Source organism: Phycodurus eques, chromosome 1, assembly GCF_024500275.1.
Source record: "Phycodurus eques isolate BA_2022a chromosome 1, UOR_Pequ_1.1, whole genome shotgun sequence".
Lineage (NCBI taxonomy): Eukaryota > Metazoa > Chordata > Actinopteri > Syngnathiformes > Syngnathidae > Phycodurus > Phycodurus eques.
The window spans coordinates 40,104,619-40,118,103 of NC_084525.1; the positions used below are offsets into that span (position 1 = coordinate 40,104,619).

The 13,485-nt window shown below is 41.4% G+C and overlaps 1 protein-coding gene across 9 annotated transcripts in view; it reads left to right on the forward strand.

Moving 5' to 3' along the window:
- LOC133410360 (interleukin-1 receptor accessory protein-like 1) overlaps nt 1–13,485 on the forward strand; it is a 234,255-nt gene that overhangs the window by 215,438 nt on the left and 5,332 nt on the right. For 6 of the 9 annotated variants that reach the window (XM_061691474.1, XM_061691457.1, XM_061691448.1 and 3 more), the window contains 3 exons: nt 3,339–3,484; nt 6,816–6,962; nt 10,490–10,903. In XM_061691474.1, the coding sequence (XP_061547458.1) occupies nt 3,339–3,484; nt 6,816–6,962; nt 10,490–10,903 (707 nt within the window). Of the gene's footprint in view, nt 1–3,338; nt 3,485–6,815; nt 6,963–10,489; nt 10,904–12,111; nt 12,157–13,485 lie in introns of all 9 variants that reach the window. The other 3 variants (XM_061691492.1, XM_061691501.1, XM_061691482.1) reach the window with 3 other exon arrangements.

Genomic DNA, 13,485 nt, shown 5'->3' on the forward strand with positions numbered 1-13,485 from the left:
GGGCAGATTACATTTATATGGCAACACGTAGAATCTGAAATTGGATTGGACGAAAAAATAAATTACTTATATAGCGCTGTACATGACTGGAAGCTGAGCAAAGTCCATGCACACATGCTATGAAATGACGAGAAAAGATTTATATGTATTGTTATATAAATTATTATATACATATACATGACTTATAAATAATTGATCATTTAATTAAGTTGTAATTGTAAGTCAGTGCTTTTGATACTGTTTAGGCCATCAGAAAAGGCTTTAAAGGCTCCATGCCACACCACTGATATACATACACATCCTCCGTCGCATTGAACCAGTTTCACTTTCATGATGTCTGTGCAGCTGTTAAAAGTAGCCTCTAACAGCCATCAAAGACAGGCCATTACCATTGTTTCCTCCTGATCGGCTCAGACATGTACGGTTTGACCACAAGTCTACTTTCACCTGACTCCTGTGTGTATAAATCTTCATCCTGCTCTTATTCCAAAAGGTCGCTCCCCATTCAAAGTAAATGCAGGGCGTTAATGCTTGACAAACTTTACATCACTTGCGGTAGCCTTTCTTGTGGATAGAGTAACTTTAAAAGGGTTATGTGCTCACCGTTCTTCAGTGTTTGCACAGACACTCAGCAGGAGATTCTTGGCACTTCCAGTTGTCCTCCCTTTTCGCTCCTCAATTTGTTACCTGTTCACTTTGTTTCCTGCAAACATTTGATTGACACCCTCAGGATGTCTCAAAATCAGAAATGTTCAGGAGTGCTCAATAAAACCTAGTTTATAGTTAATAACGTGCTGTAAATGACATGAATATATTGCAAAACATATATTTAACAATGCAAATGTGAATTTTAACCAAGCGCCATAAAACTCTGATCTCTAAGTCGCGCGGTTTAATTCAAGTTTACAGTAGAAAGTCCCACCCATAGATAGAGTGTGAATTGAAAAATTCGACATGCCACTTTGAGATGTGGGCCTACGATGATGCAACTAGTGGTAAATGGGGTACAGTGTCAGCGCATTCAATGTTTGTGGACTGCACAAAAACCAAGAATGCCTCCACATTGCATTCTGTACAATGATCACAATCACAATTGTCTCATTTTTCAAATGTTCTGGATTGATAGCACATGCTTTGGCGTTGACAAAAAGAGTGCTGCTTTATATATCCATCCATCCATTTTCTGAGCCGCTTATCCTCACTAGGGTCGCAGGCGTGCTGGAGCCTATCCCAGCTGTCATCAGGCAGGAGGCGGGGTACACCCTGAACTGGTTGCCAGCCAATCGCAGGGCACACACAAACAGACAACCATTCGCACTCACATGCACACCTACGGGCAATTTAGAGTCTCCAATTTATGCATGTTTTTGGGATGTGGGAGGAAACCGGAGTGCCCGGAGAAAACCCACGCAGCCACGGGGAGAACATCCAAACTCCACACAGTCGTGGGCGGGGATTGAACCAGGGTCCTCAGAACTGTGAGGCTGACGCTCTAACCAGTCGGCCACCGTGCCGCTTGCTTTATATATATTTCTTTTAATTATTTATTTTAAGTCAAGTCTAGAAAGACTATCTTTTTAAAAAAAAAAAAAAAAAAACAAGTAGCTTATTTATGTTAAGTGACATCCAGAAAGTTGTTTTCATTTTTTTTGTTTTAATATAAAAACAAGTATTTATTTTTAATAAAAACTTTATTCTTAAACATTACTGTTTAAAATGCCCTTCAAGTAAAGCATTGGCAAAACCAGTTGTCATTTTTATATTGAGGTGGTGTTGTCGGCAACTGGTGAATGCAACTAATAAAGTTACTTGTAATCTAACTTAGTTACTTTGAAAATCATGAGAGTAACTCGGTTTTAAAATCTAATAATCAGTAAAGTAACTAAGATACTCTTTCATGGTAACTGCGACAACACTGAAGACAACAAACCTGACCACAGATTATCGCAAAGCAGATTGTGAGGAAGCAATAAGTAGGAAGGGAGAAGGATTGCTCCACAATGTTGAGGTTTAAATGTCACCACCTGTTGGTATTTTCTCAATGTCATCAGTTTTTCCAATATAGGTCAGCTCATAGCAGCAATCCCTCACCCACCATTGAAGTAGGGCGAAGAACATAGAGGTGCTATGGGGCATTATTGGTCCAGGCTGTCTTCTAATTAGACAATCACAATGTCAGTGGCTGGAAAGGTGCAGCAACCAATTGATCAGGAGATGCACATCTCATCTGTTATTAGACATTGCGTGACAGGTGTAAACAGCTGGTGCAGAGGTTTGAACAATACTGGAAAATGTGTCATAGCAAAATACAATGATCATGATTTATTGAGCGGCACGGTGGACAACTGGTTAGAGCGTCTGCCTCACAGTTCTGAGGACCTGGGTTCAATCCCCGGCCCCGCCTGTGTGGAGTTTGCATGTTCTCCCCGTGCCTGCGTGGGTTTTCTCCGGGCACTCCGGTTTCCTCCCACATCCCAAAAACATGCGTGGTAGGTTGATTGAAGACTCTAAATTGCCCATAAGTGTGAATGTGAGTGCGGATGGTTGTTTGTTTGTATGTGCCCTGCAATTGGCTGGCAACCAGTTCAGGGTGTACCCCGCCTCCTGCCCGAAGATAGCTGGGATAGGCTCCAGCACTCCCACAACCCTTGTGAGGATAAGCGGCTCAGAAAATGGATGGATGGATGGATGGATGGATGATTTATTGATTTTAAGATACGCGCACAGAACACATTTTCTCGATGAAAAGATTTTGGGGATTAAGGAAAATCCATATTTTTATGTAAGACTCAATACTCTGCTTATTACCTCCTACAGTGTGAAGTTATTGTTTTCCAAAGGTGTTTCTTTGTGTCACAAGTATTGAATAAAAATATAAAAGGCCTCCACACACAATATAAAAGCATGTTATCAGACATACAAAGGCTTGTTCTTCAGCTTGTATTTTTTACATCTCATCACTGACAACTGTGAGATGCCATTTTGGAATGCCTGTCACAATGGGAAACAAATACTTTCAGTCTTTATTTTGTGCAAAAATCAAGTTCATAAATGTGGTAGAAAGACTTTCTCGATTTCACCATCACAACCGTCATGTTGCACTTTGATCCTGCTGTCATGCGCAGCCAAGACAGGGTCCAGTGTTGTTCCATCTGCCGTGCTGTATTTCAAACTCACAATGCTGGAACATTTGTATTCATTTGTCACTCCAGGGATTAACGTTTCTCTGTTTGCTATGCTTAATGGTGACAATAGGGAATCAAACCTTCTTCTGTTTACATGATTTTCAAAGGCCTTCATCTATCTGACCCTACATTGCGCTCTCTGCTCTGCTACAGGACAGTCCGAGAGCACTTGGGGGAGCAGGAAGTCTCCATCTCACTTAACATTGATTCCCTGGAGGAGAGCGATCTGGGAAACTACACCTGCTACGTGGAAAATGGCAATGGTCGGCGGCGTGCAAACATCCAGATCACCAAGAAAGGTAGAGGTTTTTAAGTCCAGCGAATCCAACCGACCGATTTAAAGGCCTTGATTTAAAGTCATGGCTTCTCTGAAGCTTTGGAAGTGGCAAATACCACAGACCTTCACTATGACAACAAAGTGAAGGTCTTGCAAGCAATTCAGTAAGCACAAAAAAATTGACTGCTTGTTTCTGTGCTCGGGGAGGGCAAAGCGGGACTTTATCATCGATTGCCTGTTCATCCACCTCAACTGAGGAAGTGTTCATTTGCAGAGGACGAACAAGAAGAAGAAGAAACACTAAGTAACATCACACAAGTCTCCATCTCTAAAAAAAAGTCTGCTTAAAGTTCACAATACATACGTCGACAATATCAACAACAGAAGAATGGAATTAAATGAAGTAGTTATGATAAGTGACTCACCTCCCTAAAATTAATCTTACATAAGAATGTTAAACGCTTGTTAAAACATTGCCTGTATTGTTAATAAGTCATGTAATGGTGTCACTTTTGATTTTCAATATTTCTGTTGAAAAAAATTCAAAATGTCAACAAAACAGAGGACAAACAGCATCATGAAACTGATTGTGTTAAAACTTAGAGGTTCCCTCATATTATATGAATGGGGGAATCTGCAATCCTACAACAGTAATTATTGCACACATTTACATACTGTAGATATACAACATTCCTCTTCATTAGAGCTCTCAGCTCTACTCCTCGCTTTGCCAATAAGTTCCACTCCATTGGCTCTTATAAAAAAAACAAAAAAACAATAAGAGCCTTTTCCTCAGGCACACGAGATATGGGCTCTATGACCTTGTAATTTAATTTTTGCATCCGTACGCACAGCGAGCTTCTTTTTAGTACTTTGAAGAAAGAACCTTTCCTTTTCCACACCTCAGTTCTCTAATCTTGGCGGTAGATGAGATTTGAGTGAGACTGTAAATTGCAAAGTGCATTCGTGCCTCTCTACTCCACTCACACTTGCCGTTCAAGCAACTTGGTCTCCTCTGAGAGTGACGGACGCACAAAACAAGAAGGAGCCAAGCAGTGGCTGGTGCACTTTCAATCTATCTAGCCCAGGGGTGCCCAAACTCTTTGGCTCAGGGGCCACATTGCCGTAAAAAAATTGTCATGCGGGCCAGCATTAATTTTACATGCTACCGACGAGGGAAATGCTTTTTTGTATTTTTTATTTTACTATGCTGTCTGCTGCTAGGTAGATCGTATAACTGCCTGACCTGGATAAATGAAGGTTAAAATAAAAATTAATGAAATGCAAAATAATGTATTTTTAGGAAATTTGACTCAAACTCAAACTTTATTCATCAGAATCAACAAACAACATGTTTGCATTAATGTGAAGGGTGATACTGATATCTCGACTGCAGTAAATGGGGCAGGTCTGGCTCAAAAGCGGTGGTTTTAATGCGCAAGATGTCATGCAGGTGGGAGTCACTTAGTCTTGTCCTCACGCGGTTCTTATTCATGTTCATGACTGAGAATGTCTTCTCGCACAAGTATGTCGAGCCAAACAAGCTCAACATTTTCTTAGCAAATGTAAGAATCTCTTGGAACCTGTCTTTAACCAGCTGCTGGTAAAAGTTGACAAGAGGGAGTTGTTGGTACCGGTTGCGACACTCTGTGTCACGCTGCAGCTCAATGAGCTCCAGCTGCAGGTGGGCTGGAACGTCACTGAGATCCACGGAAACGGTTTGGCACATAGAACTTTTTGGTGAATAATACAATGGAGTTTTATAGCTTTACCTCCTTCTTCGCTTTCTTTGTGACACACTCGGGTTGATAATCCACTGTGCTCGCCAACCATGGCAGGTGCGTCATCCGTAATAATCCCCGTGATTTTATTCCACTTTAATTTTATGTCATGTACGGCGGAACAAACAGAAGCAAATAAATCGTTCCCTCTTGTTTGGTCCTGAAGGCTCTGGAGGTCAAGTAGCTCTTCACGCACGTTCATTTCACTATCCATTGCTCTAAAAAAAAAAAAAAAAAAATCAGTAACTGAGCGCTGTCGGATGCATCCGTGCTTTCGTCACAGGCTCACGAAAAAAATTCAAACTCCACTCCTTGCGTCCAACTGTCTCTTAATATCAGAAGATATTAATATCACAGTGCTATGAGCCAGGAAAACATTGGCGAACTGTTGCTTTTTCACAGGACAAATGTTCTCCACCATTTTCATCACACAGTCTTTAATAAATTCACCCTCAGTAAAAGGTTTGTGAAAAAGTGTTGCTGTGCCGTTAAACCAGCTTCCAGTTGCTTCAATTTTTCACTGCGTTCGTTCCCAGTTAGCTTGTCGTAATTCGCATGTTCCGTCTGGTCGTGCCTCTTTATATTGAACTCCTTGAACACAGCCACAGTCTCTTGGCAAATTAGGCAGACGCAGTTGCTTCGAAACTCAGTGAAAAAATATAAAATATTCAGACTTCCATTTGTCCTGGAAACGTCAACTTTCCTTTTCTTACTTCCAGTTGCCATTTTAGAAATGGGCAAAAACAGATTATTCGCAAAACGGCCCCGCGAGAGTTCAGCCACAGGTTTACTGCCATCCTGTGGTGAAATATAAAATTGTGCCTGTATTTTGCACTGCAGGGCCACATATTATTGGTTTTATGACAGAGGCTTCGGGCCAGTGGAAATATGAACACGGGCCGGATTTGGGCATGTCTGATCTAGCCTGTTCCTCGTTAGATCATTCGTCTTAATATGTGATAGTGGAGAAGGAACCGTTGGCCTCCTGCATTTTTTTAAGAGAGTTGTTTGGTCCCTTTATTGGAATTAGAAGTCTGTGAAGTGGGAGGGCAGGAGAACCTCAAAGGGTAAGTGCTCCCCCACCCCCAAAGAAGTCAATACGTCCAGGATGCCTCACAGGCAACAATAAGGAGAAGTGAAGGTGGAGTTTGAAAGACAAAATGTACACAACAAAAAAAATGTACACAATTCCTTGCATGCAGCTTCCACTGGGGATGGAGTGAGAGTAAGCTGCTTGGATCTGAGCAGCCTGGAGCATCACTTCACCTCACACATTCACACCGAAACACACACAGTACTGGTCTTTACTGGTGTTTCAGTCAGAGCTGTTGTTTACCAGCATCACTGTGTTTGCATCGGTGTGATGGTGTCCTGGGCCAGGAGGCATTCAGGTACCTGAGATCAGACTTGTTCTACTTGAGGCTAAGCCCACCCCTGCCTCACTCCCTTTAACCTTTAGGGCAATCTTTCGCTGAGCCTGCTCCACTGCATGTTTTGCTTTCAGCTCAGCATTACAGAACCAAATGGTAACAGACCCAAAATGGATATGTCTCTCTGCATCTGCCCTCACAGTCGAGCTCATGTACACAGTGGAACTGGCCGGCGGTCTGGGCGCCATTCTGCTCCTGCTTATCTGCCTGGTGACACTGTACAAGTGCTACAGGATTGAGCTCATGCTCTTCTACAGGACCCACTTCGGCAGTGAGGATTTAGATGGAGGTAAGAGGAAATTGTTTGTAAGGCTACTTCCACAGCAGATGCATTTGTGTCCTCATTCCATTCAAACTATTTCTGGAGGCAATCTCTCGGTTGTTGCTGTTCTCCAGCGTGAACACTGGATCAGCGTCACTCAGGTTCACTGCACTTTCCTCGATGTCAACGTCGATTTGATGAGTCCACCGCCACATCTGCTGTGATTTTGCCCTTCGCTCCCACCATATGGTTCATGCCTCAGCCCAGACAGTTTTCACATAATGTAGGGAGTAATCAGTAGAGTCAGGCCAAAAAGAGGCACAAACAGCAGCAATAGCAGTTTAAGGGGTGAGCCCACAAAGGATTTAATTTCAAACAAAATATAATTAATATAATCAATTGCAAAACTATCCAAAAAATCAACAAAAAATGTCAACAAACTTACTTCCTTGGTAGTGTGTGCATTCAGAGTCAAGTGTGCTTAGTGTCCATTAAACTTAATGAAGCCTGGAGACACACTACATATTATGCCTCCGCCTCAGCTGGCGCTCACCGCGAAGAGTTCAGGAGTTCACTCCGTAACCGCGGGCTAGCCGTGTGCTTGCATATACAGCACCCCCACACCCTCGAACCTAGCCATCTTGAATGCAGTGAGTGCCAGTATCACACTAATGTGTCCTATGTAGTCGCTCAGCATCAACTCCTGAAGATGCACAGCTGTTGTGAAGAAGATACTTGGGCAATCCTACTCCTATTTCATTCTTAATCTGTAATCTGTGAGAGTACGGCTACAAGCATTCTCCCGTCCACTGAAATCTGTCATTTACGCATCCTCGTGCCAGATATGCACTCTGGGTGGAGCAACCCTAAATTGTGGGCGTTCCCTGTCAAATCTGGCCCTTGCGCGCATGCTGCGTGCATTTTCCCATGGACTTATGCAGGTTTTGTTTTGCCAGAGGCTGTACTAAATCAAGGGCCCCGTGAAGGTGAAACATCAGATTGCATGTTTGGATTCAGTTAACTGCAGTCCTACTGGCAATTTTTGGTTCCCAGAATGTTCCAATAACGCTAGCTTTTTGTTGCAATAACATACATTGAATGTAACATTTGGTTAAGTTTTGGTTGCTCCTTGGCTGCAAGTTTTGGGTACGTTCTTTCCAGTGCCAGTGGACTTTTTTCACCTCTGTCAGGAGCTTCTCCGCTTCAAACATGCTGCTCGCAACTTGGAATTTTTTGGGTTTTTATTTTATTAAAGCGGAGGGTTCCCATTATAAAGCCTACAACAACTGCAGTCATCATAATGGCGCAATAGTGAGTTAGATTTTGAGTAACTGTGCTGAAAGAAAACATTAAGTACAAATTGATTAAGAAATGAATAAAGTTATATGCGTTTGAACAGTGAGTACATGAGAGAGGGGAGGAGCTGTGGCGAGAATTTCTCCGCGTGCCTGCGTGAGGTGCTCAGTGAGTGAGATTCATGTTTATCAGACATAAAGGTTAAAAATGTTTCATCAGAATCAAAGGTCCCATAACAGAGCAGGGAAACAAGGCACTACTGAAGATGTCCCTCACTACCCCTCACTCATACACAAACACAATTTTACAGCTATTAAAACTGATTTTTTTTTTTAACATGTCGTTACACGTATTTCCAAACTAGTGTTGAATCCATCATAAGTCATGACATGCATCAGACGTTCAATCAAATGTTGAACAAACAAGCCATGTAAGTTGAGGAACACTTTTCTACATGTTGGTGTAGACAAATGTATGACAAATTAATAGGCAGAGAGGGCAGACAGGGCATCGCATTGCAGAGAAGCAATGCGATGGAGAATGTGCAGTGGACCACCTTCGAACATGAGAATTTTCTCAGTTGTGTGTTTCATTAAAAAGAAAAACCGCCAACATCTACGGAGCTGCAGACATGACATGACATTTCACAAAATAGGTGGAATGCCAAGTTTTTGTCTTGGTTGTTTATCCCCAGCCTAAAAGAAAATTCAATGTTACTACTGTATCCATGTCCAATCTCTTTAGCCCCCGCCGGCCTCAATCTCCACCTTAAGGTTTCCAGGCAAGGAGCTCTCACTTTGCCTACCTAGCTGTCAAGTATGGTGCCAGAGCTATTATGTGGCCACAAATGTGAGTGTTGTGCCCACGTTTTACTTAGTTCAAGGTCACAAATTTGTATTTCGTGACCACAAATGAGCATTTTGTGTGCACATATCAAAATTGCAGCCATTTATAAATATAGGAAAGCATTTTATTTATTTGATTTAAAATGATAGTGTTGTGAATAAAAAAAAAAAAAACAAGGGTCTTTGATGTGTCAAAAACTCAGAACATAAAAAATAACAATGGGAAATGGAACGAAATGTGATACTGGATGATAATACCTGGGAAGATGTTTGCTCTGGTTGTCATAAGGCGTGGGGAGTCAACTGTGGAAGGAGTTTGATTGGAAGGCTAAAATATTAAATATAAATACACTGTGGATGTGTGAGTGATGAAACCCACATATTTTGGGACTGCCCCAGTATACACCATTTTTGGATCGGTGTGAAAGGAATAATAGACAATCTACTCGAAATGAACCGACCCTTTTTTTACTGGATATTTCCTGACGGTTTGTTGCGCAATCAAAGATTGTTGTCACATCACCTTCTAATGGCTGCAAGAAAAATGATAACAATTTGTTGGTTGAAACCTGTACCACCGACAACTCCCCAATGGATACAAAAGCTCAAATAGACTAAATGGAACAATTGACATTGGATTGGATAGGACTCTGAGCCCTTTTTTGTTTTCATATTCTTCTTTTTGTACTGTTGGTAAAAAAAAATTAAAATTAAAAAAAAAAATCTCAGGACAACATTATATTGTTATGATATTGTACTTTTTGACAAGAAAAGCAGCCACAAGAAAATAAATAAAATAAAATACATTCCCATGTCATGTCTGGCTTTGTAAGGACCATCTCCTATCCTGTGTAAGAAGCCAGCAGTAGATGGACCAGGAAAACAGACACACACACACACACACACACACACACACACACACACAGTATTTTTCATTTCAAACTCTTGTACCATGTGCCCCGCTTTTAATTTTGAGCAGCTATCCCTCCAAAGGTCGCTGCACGCCCCTTGTTAGCAAAATAGTATATTTGCCAGTCATTTTTGAATGTTTTCAGAAAATGAGAAAAAAAACACAACAAATTCAAGAAAAATAAATGTCCAATGACCTCGATTCAACATTTGCGGATTACCATGACCTGGATGGCTTAGAGTCTACATAGAACACAATTTTTAGCAAGCACATTGGTATTTTTTACTAATATTGTGATAGTAACTTAAAAATGACAAAGCAAATAATGCTATCAGGCTAACAATATTGAAACTTTATTACCGCTCTTGCTCCTGCTTTGTTGCTTTTTGTACTGTTGTGTCAAAATGTGTGACTGTGTGAAAGAGGCTTGTATTTTCAAGTGATGTAGGGAGAGATTTATGAGAAAGGCCTTGACAGTTTTGCATGTGCATGTGCTCCTACAGAGAACAAAGACTATGATGCCTACCTGTCCTACACAAAAGTAGACCCAGACCAGTGGAGCCAGGAGACTCGAGAGGAGGAGCGCTTTGCCCTGGAGATCCTGCCCGACGTGCTGGAAAAGCATTACGGGTATAAACTCTTCATTCCAGACAGGGACTTGATCCCCACAGGAAGTAAGCTTTCTCTCCGTTGCGTTGTGTCACATGTTGTGTGGCTTAAAGTCACTGGTGTCTGCAGTGGTGCCGTGGTGTGTTTTTTCTTTTTGTTTGTTTTTTCTTTTTTGATACTTTATTGTAGCAAAAGCGGCCCAGCAAGTTGTTTTGTCAGACCTGAGGTCAAGTGGATAGAGACCATGGAAGGGTCTTGGTTCCAAAGTTATACAAATAAACATTGTTTATTTGAAACGTTCCAAAAAAGTGAGTATAAGACGTGAGGTTGTGTTTTTCTTTTTGTTGATTTTGACTTCAGAGGAACAGATTTGCTTGAACTCCAAATTGTACAGGTCCTGTTCCATGTATTAAAAAGGCTTTGGCAAAAAAAAAAAAAAATCATAATAATAAAACAATTTTAAAAAAATCAACAACATTTTTGCATAACAATCTCAAGTAGCAGGAAGTTGCAACTTTACTGTTCCCGTCCATGGTCCCCATCCAGTTCTTACTCACTGCATGGTGCGCAATCCACAAGCTCTTTGTGCATGTGCATGTTTTGGAACGTTCCTCTGGAAGACCCTCGTCAGGGCCCTGCCTGACTCTCAAGGACCCCCGCACCGCCACCACCATTACCCGCTTATCTCTGATGGACTCATCATGTCAATGAGTTGGATGTCATCATCATTATACTTGCATCCACCTGTCGTCCCGCGCTCAGCGCCATCACTTGTCTTGTCTATGGCGCTTGTCTATGGCATCATTCCAAGGTCACAGATTCCGACTCTGACTATATCCTCATATGGGGAATGTAGCGTATAAATGCAAGGAGTATGGTAACATGCTGTTGTGCAGCACTGGATAAAATGTTGCAATGATATTCCCGCGCCTATTTCTGAATTCAACTAGTTCTAATTCTTTTTCCTGAACATATCCTCCGTTCTTCACAGAAAAACTCACCTATATACTGTTTCTGTGCTCTTTTTAAAGTTCCCTAAGATGCCACAAGAGTGCGCCAAAGCCCTGTCTCATAGAGAAGTAGCACTATTCTTCTGTTAGACATGAAATGATTTTAAACCTTTTGGGGATAATATAGTTTGTGGTATATTTATGGTTTACACTATTAATATAGGCAATTGTAAACCTTTTTATAGGAAAGGTCAATTAGTCGTCATTTGTCACTATTGGCGGTGGGCTCGGTTCCTTTCCCCCGCAAATAGTGGAGAATTACTATATACTTGAGATAAATAATGTGGACGCCAGATTGGTTTCAGTATGTTAGCATAGTTGAGACTCCTCTGCTTTTCGATGCTACACATCCCATTGTGAACCAGAATAGACTGATCGGCACGAGTGAATGCCATGTCATCGGGTGCGGGCACTTTACGCCAGAACACGTCCCTACATTGACAGAGTTGTTTGTGTCGACTTCAAATTGATTTGTTACCTTTTCAATGTTGAATATTTATGTTTAGGTTTCACCAGTGATCATTTCCAGGATGACACCAGACTACTTAGAGGTACTTTCTTTCGCTTAGTTTTTTTGTGTCGACACAGGAAGGTCACGTATGTTGGATGAACAATCTGAATGTGAAATTCAACTTGTTTAACAAAGGCTGTTAGTTTCCAGTCTACTTCGGTCCCTTTAGTGGTGACAGTCCCCACTGTCACCCATGGGTCTGTTTTGAGTGAACTTTCATTTGTTTTCGAACTTGGCGTACTCCATTTTGTGAGGTTTTAGATAACGCTGTAATTGAAGTTCTCTCGAAGAAACCCAATACAACTGCGAAATGTCAAACTAATTCAGGTTCTAAACAGTGTAATGGTGACATAACAAGTAGTTTGGAAACAGAGGATTCTGCTGACTGACAAAACACATGTTTGTGCATTTACTATAGCATAGGCACCACATAAGAGGAACATTTGCTTAAGTAATTAACAAAGGCCAGTTTTGCTCCACGTTCCTTTTATTAGCGCTATTCTACTCGGGTCCCCCAAACAAATGCTCTACAAGTTTACATTCTTGCAACCTATAGAAGATGGGTGTGGTACACATTTGGGTTGGCTTGTATTTTTGATTTTTTTTCCCTACAAAGAAACCAACTCAAGGGGACACAAGACAGTAGCTGATATTCTCAAAGTGCAGTTGAAGGTGAGACAGGATGACAAATTCTGAGAAAGACGAATAGCAGGCATTAGCCTGTAGCTACAAGCATGCCAATTTATTTTGGAACAGACATCTCGGGTCTAAAGAACACAAAAGACCCGTTTCCACATGTTACTCAGTTTGCGTTCAGGATACAATATTTTGCGTTTCATTTTACAAACTGATATGTTTTTGGTCCCCTGCTATAGCTTAAAAGGTGGCGCTCGACACACTGGCAAAGAATCGTCACACAAAAGGCCTCTTTTCTCAAACAAAGCTTGTCTTCTTGTAATACCACATGCCAAGAAAAAAAAGAATGAATGTCGTCCTTTCCTATGTTATGTTTCTCTTATCTGATAAATCCATTGACTTTGTCACACTGCTCAGATGTCACTTAGTAGCTGATGCAGCTATCACATCTTGCCTAAACACACCATCGTAAAAAAACGCAAATCAGACAAGTTCTTGGTGTTCCAACCTGAATCAAACTTTACATCCATAATGTTTAGTAGACGTGCTGACAGAGGTGCCCCTGTTATCTTGCTTGTCTTAAGTGTTTTAGGTTTATTGTCGGGCAACCAATTGAGCCCCGTAGCCTTCTGCTACGTTTGGATGTGTAATGATGCGCAAAAATCCTCTCATACTGGGTCTAAACAATGGGATTTTATTTGCGTCCCCAAAAGCCATTTCAGACTCTTTAAAA